At 54.0% G+C, this 20,346-nt stretch overlaps 10 protein-coding genes across 10 annotated transcripts; 6 read left to right on the top strand and 4 right to left on the bottom strand.

The window, feature by feature from the left end:
* Positions 1-513: 513 nt before the first annotated feature.
* Positions 514-1,371, bottom strand: AB675_9450 (putative urease accessory ureG-like protein; the record flags this gene model as incomplete). The annotated part of the gene is made up of 1 exon (XM_018149984.1): positions 514-1,371. One exon carries the CDS (start codon positions 1,369-1,371, stop codon positions 514-516), a length of 858 nt encoding a protein of 285 aa, XP_017994687.1.
* A 638-nt stretch (positions 1,372-2,009) lies between these two features.
* On the top strand, positions 2,010-2,466 carry AB675_9449 (uncharacterized protein; the record flags this gene model as incomplete). The annotated part of the gene is made up of 3 exons (XM_018149982.1): positions 2,010-2,075; positions 2,137-2,247; positions 2,311-2,466. 3 exons carry the CDS (start codon positions 2,010-2,012, stop codon positions 2,464-2,466), a joined length of 333 nt encoding a protein of 110 aa, XP_017994665.1.
* A 681-nt stretch (positions 2,467-3,147) lies between these two features.
* Positions 3,148-3,894, bottom strand: AB675_9448 (Iron-sulfur assembly protein 1; the record flags this gene model as incomplete). Its single annotated transcript, XM_018149981.1, has 1 exon — positions 3,148-3,894. The coding sequence occupies one exon, from the start codon at positions 3,892-3,894 to the stop codon at positions 3,148-3,150; it is 747 nt and encodes a 248-aa protein (XP_017994682.1).
* A 350-nt stretch (positions 3,895-4,244) lies between these two features.
* Positions 4,245-5,948, bottom strand: AB675_9447 (putative U3 small nucleolar RNA-associated protein 7; the record flags this gene model as incomplete). Its single annotated transcript, XM_018149980.1, has 1 exon — positions 4,245-5,948. The coding sequence occupies one exon, from the start codon at positions 5,946-5,948 to the stop codon at positions 4,245-4,247; it is 1,704 nt and encodes a 567-aa protein (XP_017994680.1).
* A 157-nt stretch (positions 5,949-6,105) lies between these two features.
* Positions 6,106-8,391, top strand: AB675_9446 (uncharacterized protein; the record flags this gene model as incomplete). The annotated part of the gene is made up of 1 exon (XM_018149979.1): positions 6,106-8,391. One exon carries the CDS (start codon positions 6,106-6,108, stop codon positions 8,389-8,391), a length of 2,286 nt encoding a protein of 761 aa, XP_017994691.1.
* Positions 8,392-9,610: 1,219 nt separating this feature from the next.
* Positions 9,611-11,054, top strand: AB675_9445 (Vacuolar calcium ion transporter; the record flags this gene model as incomplete). Its single annotated transcript, XM_018149978.1, has 2 exons — positions 9,611-10,081; positions 10,131-11,054. 2 exons carry the CDS (start codon positions 9,611-9,613, stop codon positions 11,052-11,054), a joined length of 1,395 nt encoding a protein of 464 aa, XP_017994689.1.
* Positions 11,055-11,769: 715 nt separating this feature from the next.
* AB675_9444 (uncharacterized protein) lies at positions 11,770-13,067 on the top strand (the record flags this gene model as incomplete). Its single annotated transcript, XM_018149977.1, has 2 exons — positions 11,770-12,459; positions 12,579-13,067. 2 exons carry the CDS (start codon positions 11,770-11,772, stop codon positions 13,065-13,067), a joined length of 1,179 nt encoding a protein of 392 aa, XP_017994666.1.
* Positions 13,068-13,602: 535 nt separating this feature from the next.
* AB675_9443 (Mannose-6-phosphate isomerase) lies at positions 13,603-15,046 on the bottom strand (the record flags this gene model as incomplete). Its single annotated transcript, XM_018149976.1, has 4 exons — positions 13,603-14,757; positions 14,805-14,896; positions 14,945-14,965; positions 15,016-15,046. The coding sequence occupies 4 exons, from the start codon at positions 15,044-15,046 to the stop codon at positions 13,603-13,605; spliced, it is 1,299 nt and encodes a 432-aa protein (XP_017994693.1).
* A 599-nt stretch (positions 15,047-15,645) lies between these two features.
* On the top strand, positions 15,646-16,710 carry AB675_9442 (uncharacterized protein; the record flags this gene model as incomplete). Its single annotated transcript, XM_018149975.1, has 3 exons — positions 15,646-15,850; positions 15,897-16,380; positions 16,431-16,710. 3 exons carry the CDS (start codon positions 15,646-15,648, stop codon positions 16,708-16,710), a joined length of 969 nt encoding a protein of 322 aa, XP_017994671.1.
* A 2,000-nt stretch (positions 16,711-18,710) lies between these two features.
* AB675_9441 (uncharacterized protein) lies at positions 18,711-20,318 on the top strand (the record flags this gene model as incomplete). Its single annotated transcript, XM_018149974.1, has 2 exons — positions 18,711-19,104; positions 19,150-20,318. 2 exons carry the CDS (start codon positions 18,711-18,713, stop codon positions 20,316-20,318), a joined length of 1,563 nt encoding a protein of 520 aa, XP_017994664.1.
* Positions 20,319-20,346: the final 28 nt, after the last annotated feature.

The following is a 20,346-nucleotide window of genomic DNA, read 5'->3' as shown; positions in this document are numbered from 1 at the left end:
TCTCGTTTCATTTCCGCCCTTGCCAAGTCTGATATCACCTGCGATTGGCTGGTGCATTCCGGGTGGGGTAGATCTCAAGGCAGTTCGTGTTTTATCCCCTCTGAACTTCATCCTGTTGATCGCTCGCTTTGTCAGTTCTAGAGCAGCTTGAAACTCGTTGGCGATGTTTCGAGTTGTCGGTAGATGGCAGAGGGAATGTCGTTACGGGTGGCAGGCGAGCAGAGATGAACAGATCGGCAGGGTGGCCATCGGCGCGTGCTGAGGCATGGATATAGGTGCAGGACCATCAGGGAGCTTCGATTTACAGCTCAGGGTTGTGTACTGATCGAGCTGAGCATAATTGCCGCTGATGGGAGAATGTGGCAGCGTGTGGTCGGAATTGGATTCAAAGCTCCATAATTCGCAAATTCGAAGATGAGCTGGCTATGGCTCTAGAGGCTTTATGTGCTCGGCGGGGGTGCGTTGGGTGTGCAAGCAAAGGTATACAATCATGGCCATGCCACGACATCAACCTCATGAGCCCATCCGCATCGGATTCATTTTATACCGCACAACCTCGGGACTCTCACCACTCCCCCTCGCCCCACCCTTCTCCCACCGCGCCTTCGCATCCGCATAACCCCTCGTGCCCTTCCACATCCCCAGCACCAACTCCACCGTCTCCTTCACGCCTACGCCATTCTTCACCACCGCCCGCACCACCGGCCCGCCCTCGCGGATCTTCAGGGCTTCCCTTTCCATCAAGTCCACGTCTGCGCCTACGGCAGTTGCAAGATCGCACTTGTTGATCACGAGGAGGTCTGATCCGGTTATGCCGGGGCCGCCTTTACGGGGCACTTTGTCGCCTCCAGCGACATCCACGACGTAGATGATGAAATCCGCTAGTTCGCGCGAGTAGTTTGCTGCGAGGTTGTCCCCACCGGACTCGATCAGGAGGAGTTCAGTGCTGAATTTGGCGTGTAGGCCTTCCAGCGCGAGGAGATTTGCGCTGATGTCCTCGCGCACGGCGGCGTGGGGGCATCCGCCCGTCTCGATTGCGACAATGCGCTCTGGGGCTAGGGCGCCGTGTTTGGTGAGGAACTCAGCGTCTTCACGCGTGAAGATGTCGTTTGTGACGACGGCGATGTTGTACTGATCCCTGAGCGCGAGGCAGAGCTCAAGCAATAGAGCGGTCTTACCACTGCCCACAGGGCCGCCAATGCCGATTGTGAAGGCACGCTGGCTGAAGTCCCGAGAGGCCAGTAGGGGTTGTTCGCGGTTTAAGTACGAGCCGGCGTTAGTGTAGTGTTCGTGGGTGTGGCCGTGGTCCGTTGGAGTGGAGTGGCTGTGGTCGTGGCTGGCGCCGTTAGAATGGTCGTGGGAGTGTGACATTTCGTCGGACATGTGTTGAGATTGGGACGAGCGGTTGGCTCGAGGTGTCCAAGTGTACGGTGTCTGTGGATGGTTGGTACAAGCTGGTTCTCAACGGTGGGACTCCTCGACTTCGTACGGGAAGCACCTAGAGTGACGTGTCTATCGTGCTGTGCTTGGTCTCGTGGCTTCCGCCAAAACAGCACACGATCGATCCCAGATCCAGTGAATGAGATGCGGGGGCAGCGTATGCTGGGGCAGGGATCCAGTCAATGTGGTGTGTTGCGCTCGTGGAGCAGTGGACAACCAGATGAAGATGGATGGCCTGCCTGCGTGGATCGTAATTGCTCGAGCAGGACTTCAGATTTGAAAGTCAGGCTCGTGGAGTTCACCTCTGGCAGGTAGGTAGGTACCAAGAAGGTACAGATACTGACTCGCGTCTGTGGGGGAGGGGCAAGCTGCGGCACAGCTCAACGAGGAAGCACTTCCGCTCTTTGCATCAATGACATACCTCATGCATGAATGTCCCTGCTGGGTATGTTGTACAATGATCAGCGTCGAGGATATATGGAGGAATAATACGATTATGTAGAAAGCCAACGACTATTCATCCTTCGATTCACCCACCCATCCCTGTGACCACTTCCTTTGCCGCCGACATGACAATAACGCACGTCGTCCTTTTCAAACTCAAGTCCTCTCTGTCGCCGGAAGAGGTCAAAGAAGTACACTGACACATCTTCACGGTCCATACAGTGGCAGCAGCATTCTGACAAATCTGGACAGTTCTGCGATGACATGCTCGGCCTCCGCCACACATGCATGCACCCCACCAACAACACACCCTACATCGTCTCCTCATCTGGTGGAAAGGACAACAGTCCCGAGGGCGCTCAGGTACATATCCCCGTTTCCACCGCCCTTTGCCTCTCTACTATCAATACTAACGATGTCTACCAGGGAGGCCTTACACATGGCTTCGTGGTCATCTTCGAGAACGCTGAAGATAGGGATTACTATGTGAATGATGACCCGGCGCACAAGGCTTTCGTGAAGAAGAATGGGCCGAGATTTGAGGACGTGCGGGTAGTGGACTACGAAGGCGGCGTATACTAGGTAGCAATTGTTGAAGGGAACGACGCAGAGTGATTGTGGGAAGTCTGCCGTCACTAGGACTTTCAATACGGGTCAATTCCACGAGCTGTGCAGCCCGTCTCCGGTGAAGGATACCGTCTCCATGCGCTCTCAAGTGAAGCCTCTAGGCAGCAGCCCGAGTCTTGCCGATCCAGTTGAGTGACTGATCTGTGCTAGCCTCCACTTTCGCTTGCGCTGGAGAGGTATAAGTAGGCGGCTTGCCCTCGACCTTCTTCGTTCCTTCTTCCTCCACCTCAGCGCTATCTGACTTCCAGCACACGCGAAGAAGGTTGCCCGCACTTGCCATGACAGGATAGCATCTGCTGCTACTTGACGGGGCGAGTAGGTTCATGGATCAAAGTGCCGTCAAGAGTGTCTGATTCGTGCAACGAACGCCCGAAGGTCGACACAACAACGATTAGTGAGAAAGTATGTAGGGTATCCGAGTTCCGCGCTGCTGACGAAGAAACGAGGTAGAAGGGTATACCGCGCACGGTAGGGTATGCATATAGCGTGGAGCGTTCGGGCTCATGGTTGCGAGGTTCTTCAAATCAATGTTTCGAACTAGTACCCCGATTCCTTTGCGGCGGACTGAGATGTAGATATAGCCATGACAATATCGCTTGCTTGCTTGCTTACTGACAGGTTTGTGACAGTACTGCCCTATGACACGCTAAAACTCTCACCACACCCACAACTCTCCGTCACGTTCGGATTCCGAAACACGAATCTCGCACTCAACTGATCCTCCAACCAATCCATCTCGGACCCAATAATGCTAAATAGCGCTTTACTATCGATCAGAACCTTCACTCCATCCTGCTCAACCACCTCGTCGAACGCGCCGGGTTTGTCCACGAATTCGAGATGGTAGGCGAGCCCGCTGCAGCCGCGGTTCTTGACGCCGACGCGGATGAGTTGCGGGTTGGGCTGGTCGAGGAGGTTGCGGAGGTGGGTGATTGCGTGGGGGGAAATTTTAAGGGCGGCTTTGCGGGGGCGGAGGGTGGATTTTCGTTTTGGTTTTGTTGTAGGTGGTGTGGTGGTTGACTGCTTTTGTTGAGGGAGTGGGGCTGTAGTAGTCTGCCCTGGTGTTTGTTGTCGAGTCGGACTTGTCTGCTGTGTAGGGGTTTGTCCTTCGGTACTGCGCACGGGTGACCGTGCTGGCGCAGGTATTGATGTTTCTAATGGTACTTCTGTGTTTCGTGGCGGGAGCGGGAAGTCTTGTGGTAATGAGTGCGGCTGATATGATGGCACGGTGTAGAGTTCTCGCTTAGAGGACTGACTACGTTGCCGCGAGGATGCGAACGTGCGGGCTGTGTGAGGACATGTTCGTGCGACAGAGGCTATGGCGAGGGCTCGGAAGAAGGTGGCGGATGACGTTGTGTTGGGGACGAGCTGGCGGGTGGCCATTGTGAAGGTCGTTAGATGGAAGAGCGGTTCAGTGCATCCGGGTGAGTATACTGAAGACGTAGCGAGTGAATAGTAGCGGTGTCGAGGAAGTAGTTAGGAGTGTAAGGCATTATAAAGCAGGCCAGTTCCGACAATGCGTGATGTCGGTCGGAACCAGAAATGGAGAGTCATTCGGCAAACTACGGCGCTTTTCCGCGCAACCAATCAGAGCACTCTTGATCTAAGCACGCATTCTGAGGTTCACTGCCTGCATTGACCATCAGACCACTCGTCAAATCACTTCGCTATCACACCACTTCGACTTAGCATTAACATCCTCGAATCATCTGATATTTCTACACGCAGAATCCTTAACGCTTAGCCCCGACGAATCTCGACAATGCCGGACCGAGCTGCATCTTCTCTTGCTCCGTCTTCGCTTTCCGCGCGTCGACCCTCTCCTGCTTCATCTCTTCCATCCTCACGCGCTTCTCATCGATGACATTCTTGCCGCCCTTCTTACGCATATGTCGTCGTAGCGCGCTGTTCTTGCCCCGGCCGCGATTGCGCTCTTTTAGCTTGGCCAACGGGTCTGCTGCTGGTGTATCGAGGTCCCTTTCTCTCATCCGCTGCTCATGAGATCTGGTATCCAAGGATCCAATAAAACTTGGATCCAACGCGATAGTTTCTGGCTGCAGCTTGTTAAGCAGCGACTTGACTTCGGACTCTTGTCGCTGTTTCTTGGTCTCGTATGGATTGGCTTCTAGTGCATCATAGTTGGCTTCGCCTGCTCCCGGGATAATGACCGAGGAGAAGCCTTTGGCATGCGAGATGCCCAGTATGTCGTCGAATGGGCAGAAGTCGACTCTGGAGATGGGCAGCCCCTGCTCGCCCCATGATAGGTAGGGTGACTGAGCTTTGTTTGGTTCGGCTGATGGTGGCGTCGTGAATAGATCCTTCCAGACAGTGACGCCCGTACCAGCCCCGATTGCAGCCAGCCCGCGGTCCGAGATGGAGATACTGCTCGCAGGCTGCCGTGTGCTGTACGAATGTACTTCCTTCAAAGCACGAATATCCCACAACTTCAGCCGCAAGTCTTGCCCGCCTGTCAGCATATATCGACCAGATCGGTCGATTCCAATAGATCGAATAGGTCCAAAGTTCGTCTGCATTTTGACCAACGCGGATGTCGAATTGGGTGACCACAGCGAGACCGTCCCGTTCTGATGTCCGACGTGAAGAATTGCATTCCATGGATTCTGAGCCATTGATGTTGGAGCACCTTTTCGAGTTGGGTGCTCTGCCACGATCTGCCCGGTTGATGTGTCTGTATATCGAAGAAATCCGCTGTTCTCGATCCCAGCAAGCAGGAAGTGGTACGGCAGAAATTCGAGATGACTCGCCTCGACGTACTTTTTCAAACAGTGGATCTCGACGCCATGATGGTCGTAGATATATGTGTATTTCTTCTGAGCCACTGCAAAGTACTGGTCGTTGTGCAGCCATTTGGCGTCACGTATGGTCTCGTTGAGGTTCAACTCGCAGCCAGGTCTGCCATCACGCCACTCGCACGTTGCAACATGTCCTTTCCGCCCAGCGAGAAGTAGACTGCGGCCATTTCGATTGTAGTCCGATATGTACGGTCCCATATCAAGTTTGAACTCGGCCGACTTGGCTGCTTGTTGTGTAGACACCGCATCGATGATGGTGCTCTGGCTGACTTTGTACGTCTTTTCTAGTTCGCTCTCTGGTTGCAGGAAGCCCTCCTCGTTCTCGTATAGTATCTCTGCGTCTTTGGCGTTAAGGGCAGCGTCCTTGTACTTGCTTTCGATCCGTTTGAGGTTCGCTCGTAGTTTCTTGTCCTTGACCTGGCTGACTCGCACCGGCAGCCCTCGACCGTATTTCTTCCGCGCCTCAGCCAGTCGCTTCTGGTCCTCCTTGTCGGCTTTCGAGAGGATGGCGGTTGGACCTCGCCGCTGAGGTTTGGGGATGTTCTGGATGGCCATTCTTCCGTCAGTGTTTTCGACCAGCCTTTCCATATCGGCCTCCCGTGGCCGGGACATGACTTCTGCCATCGTTTCGAAGTATGGCTGCCGATGTCAAGGAAGGTGGTGGCATCGAGGAAGGCGCCTCCAAATTCTCAAAAATTATTTCTCCGCAGAATCCAAAAATTCTTGACCCCACCATCACTTTTCTAGTTGTCACAAGAGCCCTGACGTCCTCCTCGTGAACATGTCTCTGCCTTTCCGGATCAAGGGCGGCGACATTGGAGGAGCGAAAACGATGGCTCCGATAGTGCATCACCATCGGAGCACAACCAAAGCGGACCACAAGCCATTCAAGACCAGATTCGCCTCTAAGGGTGCGCTCAAGGACGCCGCTAAGGGCAAAATTGCGTCCGGTAGTGAAGAGAGAGGGAAGAGACGCACGCCATATCAACAGACAATGTCGAAGTTGGCCAGGAAGAACCAAGCGAAGCAATTACGCAACAATCACAAGGAGAGACAAGAGGATGAATCGCGCATATTTCATGGCATTGGTGGTGCGCCCAAGCATGTTGCTGTCGTGCCGTTGGCACCAGATGTTGACATCGAAGCGACGATCAAGGCTCTGACGCACGGTTGCGGGTCTGTTGAATCGCAGTCTAACGGCACTACACATCTCACAGTCGAGAGATTTCGACGCAATCTGCTGTTCCTACCCGCCAAATTCGATGTTGTCAATGCTATGGACGTATGCAAATTGGCGGACTGGGTATTGTTCGTTGTAAGACCGGATCAACTGTATGATGAGGGCGTCGACATGCTGCTCAAGTCCATAGAAGGGCAAGGTATCACGAATTTTGCGGCAGTCGTGCAAAACCTGAACGGCAGTGTACCCGCACAGAAACGATCACGGCATTTGATGGAATTGAAAATGGATCTAGGACATTATCTGCCGTCAATAGACAAGCTATCTAGTCTGGATAGCGAGTCCGACTGCTCGAACTTGATCAGAACCCTGTGTACCGCCTCCACGAAGGGTATCAAATGGCGAGATGAACGAAGTTGGATGCTTGTGGACGGCTACGACTGGAGACCATCAGCAGATGGGAAGAATATGGATGCAGTCATCAGGGGAATCGTCAGAGGAAAGCCGTTGAACCCAGACAGACTCGTCCACTTATCGGGATATGGCGATCTAAGGATCGGCTCAGTTCAGCAGCTTCCATCCAAACAGCTGAAGCGCAAAGCCGATGAGATGAATGTTGAGGAGTCTCTCGCAGAGTGGGGACCATCTGAACAACAAGACAGCCTCGAGGCGTATGCTCCAGAAGAAGCTGAGATGACGGATGCTGCGGACATGGAGAATGGCAGTGAAGAAAAGAAGGGTGTCCTACTAGACGATCATCACTACTTCTCAGACGACAACTCACACATGCCGGCTCGGCCAAAGAAGCTGCCCACAGGCACGTCAGACTATCAATCAGCGTGGTATCTGGAGGATGTCAGTGATTCTGATGACGATTACGACATGGACGAACAGGGCGATGTCGACATGGACTCCGGAGCCCCTTTGAGACCAGAAGACGGATTCGTAGCCGATGCCGCCACCGAGGCTGCGCCCACAGAATATCCAGAATCGGAGATGCACGTCGACGCAGACGACGAGGAAGAGGCCCGACAGCTGTCCGAGTACCGTTCTCGAAAGAAGGAAGTCGAAGAAGATCTGGAGTTCCCCGATGAGATCGAGCTACATCCCAACGTGTCTGCACGAGAACGTCTCGCAAAGTATCGAGGTCTCAAGTCGCTGCGTGACAGTGAGTGGAATACCGCGGAAGACAAGGCACATGAGCCCGACACGTTTTCACGGCTACTGCATATCGCCGACCACAAGAAGTCAACCAATACTGCAAAGAAGGAAGCACTCACTGGTCCAATCCCAGCTGGAAGCCGTGTCGAGATCACCCTTCTCAATGTGTCACAGTTCGACTCTCCGCCAACGTCTCTCTTCTCTCTCCTCCGCCACGAGCACAAGCATTCCGCCATCAACCTGTCCATGACACTTGCCAGCAGCGCTACGGCGCCTGTACGCAGCAAGGACCCGCTCTTGGTCCAGATCGGCCATCGGCGACTCATCATCAACCCAGTCTTCTCTGCGAGCGGTAACACGCCTAATGACGTCCACAAATTCATGCGATTCCTTCATCCAGGTACGACTGCAACGGCGACCTTTGTCGGACCGGTCACATGGGGAGCCGTGCCTGGCCTCGTGTTTCGTCACCGCGACGGCAGCACTCCTATCTCAAGCAGCACACCTCCCGAGGAACTGGAATTGATCGGCAGCGCAACCACTCTCCCACCCTCGACAAGTCGTGTAATTGCGAAGCGCGTCATCCTGACCGGCCACCCTTTCAAGATCCACAAGAAGCTGGTCACAATAAGATACATGTTCTTCAACCGAGAAGACGTAGAGTGGTTCAAGCGCTGCCATTATGGACAAAGAGGGGACGACAGGGGTTCATCAAGGAGGCGTTAGGCACGCATGGGTATTTCAAGGCCACCTTTGATGGGAAGATCAATCCGATGGACGGTGTTGGCGTGAGTCTGTACAAGCGGTGTTGGCCGAGGGATTGTGTTGTTCTGCAGTGATTCGTTGTGGCAGCAATCACGCTGGAGAAGATAACCATCACGTTGATGAGAAATGACACTGTAAGGCTTCGGTCAGCAATGCTGCAATGTGTTCTAGCGTGCGATACAGTCGAAGTGCACCTGGAGCATACATATGGCCTTGTGCGTAGGGAGAAGTATCGGAAAGAACGGAGTGAATATAAATGCTTCGTGCAACGTCGCCAGCGTCAGCGCTCGCGCTCGTCGACGACAGCTCAACCTAGCTCGAGCCACTTCGCAAAGACAACGTACTTTCTGCCGACGTCGTCGTCGTCCTCGTCGTCCATTTCGTGTACAGCCCCGCTCACAAAACACTGTCAAATGAGTGTTGGCCAACGTGAGTAACACAACGATGACGATGCTCGTGAATTTGATGTGCGGGATCGATCTAAGTTTCAAGTTCTTGACGCTTGCCGAAATGCACTAATTGCTTGGCTTTGAGGCGCAGCATTTTGACCTTCAGGCGTCATTGGCGGAAGGCGTGAATAAGCACTCTGCTCCGCCGCTTGCATCATATCCGCTGGGGACCGCATTGCTGCGATTGCCCACCTCGAGCAAATCCAAGCACCCGAAGACCTCTCTTTCACGCTTCACTCGAGCTCTGAAGCACCCGCAAGCTTGGTATCATTTATCACCCGTCACTAGAGTGCTGACTTGGAAATTCATTGGCTTCAGGCACAGCTAGCTACGCGAAAGCGCCATCCTCTCAGCCACCTCGAGATTTCGTACTGATATTCGTTTCATCGGCGAGCTCGCACTTAGCATCCTCTCCACCACCACCGTTCGACCAGATATTTTCTGGTGGTCAGCTGGTCAGAAGTTACCTTGGACCTTCCGGGTAATTTGACTACAGCGTCAAGCATTTTCATCGACCAGCGCTTCATTACTTGGCGCCCAGTGGACAAGAGCCACCTTGCCCTGTCCTGTACGGAATCACAAGAGCACTGCCCCTCTCGGCTTTTTGAAGAGGACACTCCATGTGTGAGATTTCCCCAACCTCGTTCGTCGAGCTCCGATCTTTTTCTTTTCAGTGCTGTCGTCAGAGCGCCAGGTCCATTGCGCCCCATTTCAGATGAGCTTTACTAACCATGGCTGTGTCTAACAATGTAGCTGCAAGCTCGATCCGTCAGAACTTCCTCCGTCAAGGCAGCAGTAGCAGCGGACACCATCGCGACATGAGTAACGGAGCGCAGGGCGGCAACGGCACCGCCGAGCCGAACGAGCGCTCTCATCTGCTTGGTCGCATCGGCACCACAGACTCGGGCACACCATACTACAAACACGAGAACCCTGCCATCCGATACCCGTCGCTCGTTGCGCATACAACATGGGAAATATTGAAGACAAATTACGTCAACGTCCTGCTGGTCTTTGTACCGCTCGGCATTATCGCTGGTGTGCTGGACTGGTCGCCAGTACTCCAATTCACCTTGAACTTCGTGGCTATTATCCCATTGGCTTCGCTGCTGGCCTTTGCGACTGAAGAGCTCGCGGTCCCACTGGGCCAGACAATAGGAGGCCTTCTCAACGCTACTTTTGGCAATGCAGTTGAGCTTATTGTAAGTGAATCAGCTCACAGCACGAGAGGTCCAGCTAACACACCTGCAGGTCTCCATTATTGCTCTGCGCAACAACGAAATCCGAATCGTCCAAGCCAGCATGCTGGGCAGTATTCTGTCCAATATCCTCCTCGTCCTCGGCTGCTGCTTCCTAGCCGGCGGCATCAAATACAAAGAGCAATCGTTCAATAGCACAGTCGCGTCAACCATGTCATCTCTTATGACAGTCGCCACGGCATCTCTGATTATCCCAGCAACGCTCTATGCTGTCATGGCGAACAAGGACAACCAAACACAGGAGGACAACATCATGGTCCTGTCCCGCGGCACGGCCATCATCCTGCTCTTCATCTACGTTTCCTACCTCTACTTCCAGCTCAAGTCGCACGCCGACCTCTTCGACGACGCCGAAGCGCAAGACGGCGAGGAGGAAGGCGCTACATTACTAGGCCCATGGGCCGCTGGAGCCGTCCTCGTGGTCATCACCGTCGGAGTCGCCATTTGCGCCGAATACCTAGTCGACAGCATCGACGCCATCGTCGAGGAAGCGCACATCAGCAAGACCTTCATCGGTCTTATTCTCATCCCCATCGTCGGCAACGCCGCCGAACACGTCACTGCGGTGATTGTCGCCTACAAGAACAAGATGGATCTCGCTATTGGCGTCGCCATTGGTTCGAGCTTGCAGATCGCCCTCTTCGTTACGCCGTTCCTGGTCGTGCTGGGGTGGGCTATGGACAGGCCTATGACTCTGCATTTCGAGACGTTCGAGACAGTCAGCTTCTTCTTGGCTAGCTTGGTTGTTGTCTTGCTCATCCAGGATGGCAAGAGTAATTGGCTGGAGGGACTGCTGTGCTTGGGAATGTACATCATCATTGCTCTGGCTTTCTGGGTCTTGCCGGACGACGCGGCGCCTCCTGGAAGTGGTGGCAAGAGTTTGGGTGGTCTGAGTGCTCTTCTCGGCGGATCATGAGACGACGGGATCCAACAAATATGCAGGGTGGCCGGTCCTTCGTTGGGGGCCCGCCAATATTGAGAAAATCGTTTTCCTAGTGTTCAGAGGGGTGAGGAAGACGGGAAGAGAGCGACATCTCGAATGAGGTCCGCCTCAATTGGAGAGCACGGGTGAGTCACCAATGCGAGGAAGTATTGGGCGCTTTCCGGACGTCAGAAAGAGGCATCTATCTTGGGGACTACAAGCTGAGATACCGAGGTGGTGATCTGTAAGGGATGAAAAGCCGTGGGGAAACGCAAAGATGAAAGGCAGAAGGGGCAGCACTTGTTGAGATACCCTCGCTGTGCAAGCACATCAGAGATTTGAGTTGGCGTCCAGTCAGCGTTTTGGACTACGGCAGCAAATGCGTGTATCTTTGTGTACGAATACAAAACATGCCATTCTTCACCCATCGAGCTTGTTGCAAGCACCATGATGAGCTGAGTGACATATGTACATGTCAATGCATCTACACACAGCTTCAAGAAGACCGAGATCTACTACATCGTAATGTACATGTAACTGCAGCACCGATGCCCGGCCTTGGCATTTCCGAATGTGGAGACATGCTCGAAATCCTGACGATTCATAAAGTTCGGGGTAGACCACCTCACATCCAACACCAGCGACCTTTCCTTCCCTCGATCGCACTTCCACCTTCTCACTCCAATCTACCTCCTTGCTCTGGTCCAAGATGCCGCCACGTCTTCCCCTCCGCCTCCCAATCCGCACAGCAACGTCCCAGACCATACCACGGAAACTCCTCCCAGTCGCAGCAAGAGCACAGTCCTCCAAGAGCGATGCCGAGAAAGCAGAAGGCCCAGGCCTAGGTCGCATGCAAGAGAAAGCCGCTGAGACGCCTCACGGCGCAAACGAGTCGCAGCTGCCGCATGTGACGGAGGAGCAGGCCGCAATGGATAAGATTATGGGGGAGCCGGCGTCGCCTCAAGCTGAGGACCATGGGAGCCCGATCCAGGATATACTGAAACGGGATAAGGATGCGCAGAAGAACGCCCCGGAGGTTTTGAAGAAGGATTTGGGCAAGGGGCAGGCACGGTCATACTCGACGGCTGCGAGGCGCACGCAGACCAGAGCGTACTCGACCACTGCGAGGAGGCTTCAAACTGAGCAGACCGAGTCCTCTGCCTCTTCTGCAGCTGCGGATCGGCAGGCCATGATCCAGGCATTCACAACTCCAGCCAAGTTTGAAGAGACGCGCGCTGTTGGGCTTCAATATCCTGATGCTGGTCCCGGGCATAAATTTCCTCTGCCGGACACGGAGAACTTCCCCATTACGAACCACTTGCGGAGGAGATACGATCCTGTGGTGGATCAGTTCACCAAGATGATCATGCGCGATGGGAAGCTCGCGAGGGCGCAGAAGGTATGTTAGTACTCCTCACTGATGCCCTGCTCCCACACGTCCAATCAGATTTTCAATTCAGCCGCCAGACAACACCAACCCCGGCCCTGAGACACAGCAGCTGACACACTTCGTCGCAGAACATGTCTCTAATCCTAGACCACCTCCGCACATCCCCACTCGCCACCTCCACCACCACCTCCGCCACCGGCGCAGCCAACCGCCCCCTCCTCTCCGACAATGCAATCAGCACAACCCGCATAACCCGGCCCTCCATCCCCCGGCCCCTCCTCACGTCAGCCATCGACTCCGTCGCACCCCTCATCAAGATCCAACAACGCGCCGGGATCCTGGGTGGCGGGCAGAACCTCCCTATCCCCATCCCCTTGCGCGTCAAGCAGAGGCGGAGGACGGCGATAAAGTGGATTTTGGAGAGCAGTAAGAAGAGGTCAGAGGTGGCGTTGTGGGAGAGGGTGGCGAAGGAAGTTGTGGCGGTCGTGCAGGGGCAGAGCGGGGTGTGGGAGAAGAGGGGTTTGGTGCATCGGTTGGGAGTGGGTAGTAGGAGTAATGTGAGGGATAGGGGCGCGGTCGGGCAGAGGCCGAGGGGGGCGAGGTTGCCTATGACTTAGATGGGGGACGTCAGTGGCCGCGAAGCGCGCCACGACCTCCCCACCGGCTAGGCGAGCGCAGCGAGCAATTCCCTAGTCGCGCCGCAGGCGCTCCCTTCGGAAGAGGCGAGCAAGAGCGAGATGTGCGCCGCAGGCGATTAGCCAGGCTGGGAATGGCATTGAGGGCTACTGCTGCTGCATGTTGGCGTTCATCGAAGTATCTGTTCGGGAAAGCCAGGGCACATAGCAAAAGTAAATTCCAGCAAGAAAGTGCAGTGATCGAGTTTCTTAACGAAGAAGTTCTTGCTGTGAGAATCACACTTGCTCTAGAGCTGCAGGCTGGGTACTGAGATCTATTTTTGCGCTTGTAGTTGAAGCCGTGTTTGCTGCGTCTTTGTCCTAGAGCTATACCATCACTGCCCTGCTCTGCATGATGTGCTGCTGCGAGTTGTGCCTCAAGCCTTGAGCACGAGATGTGCCATAAACCGTATCCGCCGGATCAGGCATCGGTGTAGCCAATGGCTCACAGTCTGCCCTTGCCGAGACCATCGGACAGTCACGCCCCGTTAGTACCGTTCTGATGCCCATCGATCTCGCAGAAGGCCCTGAAGGTGACCATCTCCTCACTCCCACTTTGCAGCACCAGCTCAGCAGTCGCGCCTACGAAGTAGACAAACCCCTCCTTGATCTCTTCTTCCTTCGGCCCAACACTGATTTTGCCGGAGCCGCTCGTACAGATGACGATACTTGGTCCCGCAAGACCCTCGAATGTGGCCTTAGCATCCTTAGCTTTGAGCACGGTGCGCACGACCGAAAACTCCTCGATCGGCGGGTCATACAGCAAAATCTCCGAATTGCTTGAATACGCCGCCCGATCCAGCTTTACATACGGATAGTCCACCGGCTGCAAATACTGCTTCTCAGCGGGTTCGTGGTCATAGGTCAGGATCTCGGTGAGGGTATTGACGTCCTGGAATTTGGGTGTGAAGCCGGCGCGGATGACATTGTCGGAGGAGGCCATGCACTCGATGATGTCGCCGGAGATGTAGGCGTGGATGTCGTCGGCTTTGAGGTACATTGCTTGGCCGGGGGAGAGCTTGACGTAGTTGAGGAAGAAGAGGACGAAGAGGCCGATGTCGTGGGGGAATTGGGTGTTGCAGCGGGTGACTAGTTCGTTGAGTTCGGGAGGGTTGAGTTTGTTGCCTTCGGCAAGCGAGAGCAGGTCCTTGGATTTGGCGGTTATGGTGTCCTTGGAGTTCTTCATCAGGGCGGTGAAGGCGGCGCGGAGGGCGGGTTTGGCGGGCTCACAGGATGAGGCGGCGCGCTCGAGGCCTTTGGCGTTGTCGTCGCCGACCAATTCTCGAAGAGGCGGGACGGTGGCGAGGAATCCGGAGATTTGTTGGAGCGGCCGGAAGCCGCAGAGGCCTTCAAAGGGGGTGATGGCGATGGTCATTTCGGGCTTGTGATTGTCATCGGGGTAGTTCTTGGGGTCTTGGGCGTGAAGTTTCTCGGCCAGCTTCTTGTTGGGGTGGGCTTGAATCGAGAGGGCTTTGTTGATTGACAGGACTTTGAAGAGGAAGGGGAGTTTGGAGTTGTATTTGCTGGTTATGTCGGAGCCCATGAGGGATTGGTTGTCGCCGACGAGGTCGAGGAGTGAGCGGCCGGTGGTCAGGTCTTTGGAGGGGAGGGATGGGTGCGTGCCCATCCATAGCTGATATGTCTGTTAGATCGGATTGAGGAGGACCACGGCGTGATTACCTCTGCGTAGGGTTTGTCCTCTTGTATCGAGAAGCCTTCCGAAGGGGTAGCGGAGGCATATTTGGCGGCAGCAGAGTCTTCTCCAACCTTTCCTGTACCAGGTCAGCGTCATTAATCTAGCACTCCTTCGTCTGACGTACCCCAGTCGTAGCTGTTGCAGCCTGTGGCTCGTCAGTATATGTATAATGTAACAGGGCATTATTCACCGTACCACACTGAAGCCGCAACAATGGCACCTGCATTGTACCGATGATCGAGCACGCTGTTATTAAATATCGAGACTGGTGTCAGGAATAAATGTAAGGACGAATTGCGCTCAGAGGCTCTCCGGCGGCTTCTATGGATTTTCGAATGACGGGATGGTCAATATGGTGTGTACACCATCGCTATAATTATTTTCGGATATTGCAGTGACGTTGGTGGTACCCCTCGATCCCTCGAATCATAGAGCTGGCTGACTCAGAAATTAGCTAAGCCGGCCTGACTGCTGGGTCTGCCTTTCGTCGGTACCAACCATCGTTGAGTGGACTACCTAAGTGCCATACAGGCTTTCGCGGCGCATCCGCTAATTGAGCAGGGCTCTGTGTACGTATAGATCAGCCAAGCCCCGTCTCGCAACAAAACTAAGGGAAGGACTTCAACGGCAATACAAGGGCCACATTGGAAGCAGAGGTGACTGGAACCAAAACGACACGACAAAGGACTGGAAATTGAGTCGGAAGCAGACGAGCGAGCAGCCTCTGGATGCGTTGAGGGCGACTTGGAGGGCCCCTCGAAGCACGGCGAATCTTGACACAGCACGTTTCCGTTCCAATTGTGCAGATGAGCCCCAGACCTCGCCATGTCTGGTCGCCCTAGGAACGCACGAGGCCTGACAGGACGTGATGCAGCCAAAGAGAACGATGTGGAGGCAGATCTGCTCAGTCGAGCCATCGAAGCGATACGGAAAGCCAAGGAGTACAGCGACGCCTCCGACAAGACTGGCCAAGCCATCATAGAGCTGGAATTAGAGATCAAGGCTACTGGCGAAGCGAAGGGCACCAAACGTGAGGGTACCAGACCACGTGCACGCTGCGAGCTAACACGAGCTAGATGGAACTCAGGAGCAACATGAAAGGCTCGACAAGTTATATCGGGATCAGATGCGGAATGCCGAAGCAGAGAAGAAGGTCCTCGAAGACAACGACCCCATCAACAGCTTGGGCATTTTGGCTGCCATAAAGTCTTCAGAAGAGCCCGCACCTAGGAATGGTACAGGCAAATCACGCAAGAACAACAAGCAGATTCTCGAGTCCGATATTATCGATTCGCCATCAACGCCAGTCGACAGCCGTGGGGACGTTCTCAAGCGTATCAAGGGCAACTCGCAGCGAAGTTCTAGTGTGGCTAGTCAGAATCGGGTCACATCAGTCAAGGAGGACGTTCCGGAGCCAAAGGCAGACAAGACTGGTCCCTTGTCTGTTGGCACTGATGTCTTCTACAGAATACAGCCTGGGGAGAAGGATGAGAAGGGTATCATCGTCGAAGGTGCTGGGCAACATCAGGTCATTAAGAAGATCTTGCAGGACAAGAAAGGGTAAGCATATTCCATCCTGTCAGGCTCATGTTGCTAATGACCACGAACAGCGGCTACGCCTACGATCTGCGTGACCCTGATAAAGAGGAAGTGACCCGGCACAAGACTCCAGCCCGTCACCTCGCAGCCATTCCGTCTGTAGCACAGGCGACAGGTCCGATATTTCCTGTGGGATCGCGGGTGTACGCAATGTATCCCGAGACGGACACATTCTACGAGGCTGATGTCCGCAACTTCTCCAAAGGAGCGTATACATTGTTGTTCGAGGAAGATCAGAACGAACATCGTGTAGAAAGGCGGTATGTGCTTGATCCAGATCAGTGGAAGTGAAGGATTTGGCAGACTACCTGTGAGGTTGCTTGCGGTCTGGTTGGCTCAGCTGTACGTGAGGAAGAAGGCCAGGTCGCTCCCTCATTGCCGTCAGTTGTAGATAAGCAGCCACACATGGCTTAGTGGAGACCGCTGACGATGAATGCATATGACCGAGTCACGACGTGATGACAATCGTTTTGGATGGAGTTTCGTGGTTATATATGTGACGCGGAACTGAGGTGGGGTCAACTGCCAAGACCTCACACTCAATCGTGCGCCTCAAGCAGGCGCCCACTTCGTTGCTTTTCTGCCCTTCTTTGTTGATCGGTGCACGAGCACTGTATTCTTTGGCGCTTTGACGTGGGGTGAGCAAGAAGCGAGGGACACTACTGCGGCTCTACGGCAGGCGCAGCAAGCACGGCTTCGTGACGAGCGTAACTTTGAACCGTACCTGCCACGGCAACGGGAGATCTTGTCCAGAAGCCCGTGCGATCGTTGTCGCGAGGCGTCTCCTACAAGTGGACAGTAAGTCGACCCGACCGGTCACTACCATGGAACGGTTCTGGTACGATCTGCACGCAGTTGTTCAATTAATAAACGCATACGAGACGCCGATTATCGCAATGCGAACACGGATGGCGGCTTCTACCAAAATGTCATTTTAACGGTCGACAGGCAGGCAACCTATTCTGCATGCGAGCAACAACGATCCAGGCTGCACGAGCTTTTTCGAGGACTCTCGATTCGGTGGGAACATCAATTCCGACCTGGAATGCCGTGGAAGATGTATTGCAAGGCAATCGATCTCGAGCAGATCCATGAGCGTGAATACAGTGTAGACCAGAAGACTTGAGACCGACAAGCACGTCAAAAGATGTACGACGACCGCCGTCAAGGGAGAAATTGCCTTCTTCAAATGCAACAACAGCAGAGCACGCCCAGAACAACACTAGCCATCGGCGTACAGGGCTTATGATCCAGACTTTCGACGAGCTCGGCGTCTCATGCTGGAGCGAGACTGACTAACCTGCCCCTTGTCGGTTCTTGGGGCGTAATTCACTGCTTGGTTAATAAGTTCTTGTGTTGATCGCAATAAGGTAAAGTCATAGACTGGCATTGAAGGAGAAAGGACCTGAACACTAACTACTTATGTGATTAACTCCTCACCCACGCACTGTAGAGTGTCAACATCGATGATACTCGATGTTCGTTGGCCATATGTCAGGGAAGAGATCGACCATTCGAAGCGGCGGTTCGACTGGGGCCCCAGCGTTGCCTGGCCTAGTCTCGTAAGCTAAGGAACGCAATACGCAATCTGATTGGACGGCCAATGATCTCGGAGATCGGTTCAGCGTTTCCACGGGCCACCTGAGATGGATATACGAGACCTTGCTACCATTAGCAGGTGTTTTGGGGTTCGAGGCCATGAACTTTTGCGAGTTTCTCATCTCTGCGTGGCCGCCGTACACTCAACGTTCTCTTCCCCGAGGATCAGAAGGGCAACTTGGATAGGAATTACGATGATATTTGCGGACGGACCTGCTTAGACCCATCGAAGCACGATAACGCAAAAAGACAATCTTGGCGCAGGACCCCCCTCCGTGCGCCAGATTACTTGTAACATGGGTCTACCACAAGCGAAAGAACCTTGAGAACCGCTCGGCGACTTTGAGAAGTTCTTGAGATTTCAGGGTGCGTGTGAACTACAGCTCGGACCTGCCTGGTACTAGTCCAGTTCTTTTACAGGCAAGGCTTCGTAAGTACTTAGATCTTATCGACCAGAACAAGCTCCTGCCTTCTCCTCCTCGACAACTAAAGGAGAGACTGAATCACGAACTGAGACAGGGTCCCGCGCAGAGAGTGCCTTGTTGCGTTAAATAGAGAGAAATCAGCACAACGTCCGAAGCTCCGCAACATTCACTGCGGCGTTATGTATAACCCTGTGTATCAACAGTTTCCTGGCTAGAAATTGACCACTATCGATTGCTAAATCGCAGCGACCAACCCACCGCGCTGACATGTCTTGCCCGAATGGTGCTGGCCCGTTACAACTACCAATCCGCAACGTAACCATATCCGACGATGCAAGGGGATCCTTCTGGGGAATCGAAGTCGGCGTTGGCACGCCACAGCAGATCCTATCTCTTGCGCCATCCTTCAGTGTTCGAGATTTCTATGTGTCCAACTCGGCAGACTGCGAGAAAGGCAATTCGACCTGCATTGCGCTAAGAGGCGGTGTCTTCGACAGCTCAGCAAGTTCGACGTTTGTTCGAGACACTCAGGAGCAATGGAACGGCACTGATCCGGGTAATCAGGATGCCGCGCACAACGTCTTCTTCCATGACACTGTCCGCTTCGGAGCCAATGGAAGCACGGACAACATGCCTATGGCGTTGAACTCTCCTGGATATGGTGAGACTGCTGCCTCCATCCATGTGACGAAGCTGACATCTGCAGGGTTCTCCGGTGGCTTCCCCCTTCACCCCAACAGCTCGTTTCTGCGTACGATCTTCGCCAACGATGACGTCCCATCCAAAGCTTTTGGCCTCTACGTTGGTTCTACTGCTCCTGAGAACCCCGACAATGGTCTTCTTGTTGTCGGCGGCTACGACCAGGCTCGCGTAGCTGGACAATTCTACGAAGGGCAGATACCCGCCGACGACTGCGCTTTCTGTCTTGAGATTCAGACTCTTGCGTGGGATGGCGACAACACTTCCTCCCCATTGATCGAGGACAATGGTGACCCACGTACACGTATCCAGCTCGAGCCTTTCACCATGCAGGTCGACCTTCCCCCAGCAATCTATTCTCGTTTCCTTACAGCCACTGGCGGCACTCACAATACCACACTTCGAGCACCGGTATATCCACCCTCGGCAATTCCCAAAGGAAACCTCAGCGTTACCTTCACAAATGGTCACAGAGCGACAGTCCCTGCGTCAGAGCTCTTCGTGCATCAGCAAAAATACGAGGACGGTCTATACACCTTGGACAATGATGCGGATGTCTGGAGCGTTGTGTTCAACCAATCCTCGGGAACTTTGACTAATACCCATCTCTGGGGCACTGCTTTTCTCAGTCAACAGTATGTTGTGGTCGACGAAGAGCGGGCCCAATGGCGTATAGCGAAAGCTGTCAAAGCCATCAATGACGAAGTAGTGAAGCCGAATATTACAGTTATTTGTGCTGAGGATCAAGACTACGCCATTATTTCCGGACGTGGAAAAGGCATCAGCAAAGGTGCTATTGCGGGAGGTGTGATCGGTGGCGTTATTGGCATTGTCATGATCATGTTCGCCGTATGGTTCTTCCTGCGACGACGCAGGAGCAAACGACAGGAATTAGATGCTAGCCCGGTTCATGAGAAATCATCGTCCCCACCACCTTATCATGCCGATGCTGTTGCCATCGAGGTTGATGCCCCAAGACTATCTGGCAGACCACCAATGAGCGAATTATCGGACCAGCACAGCACAAATCGTTGGACTAGCGGGGCGAATGAAGTGGAGGGCTCGGAGGCTGCGACTGAGTTATGGACTCCCAAGAGTATGACGGCGGTGGAAATGCCGGCAGATTCCATACAGCAGAACAAGGAGGCAGATTCCATACAGCGGAACAAGGAGTGATTGAACGTAGTACAAAAAACCACACTCC

Source organism: Cyphellophora attinorum (genome assembly GCF_001299255.1).
Source record: "Cyphellophora attinorum strain CBS 131958 chromosome Unknown Contig52, whole genome shotgun sequence".
Taxonomy (NCBI): Eukaryota; Fungi; Ascomycota; class Eurotiomycetes; order Chaetothyriales; family Cyphellophoraceae; genus Cyphellophora; species Cyphellophora attinorum.
Note: the sequence above shows the minus strand (reverse complement) of the source record. Positions and strands in the feature narration are given on the sequence as shown.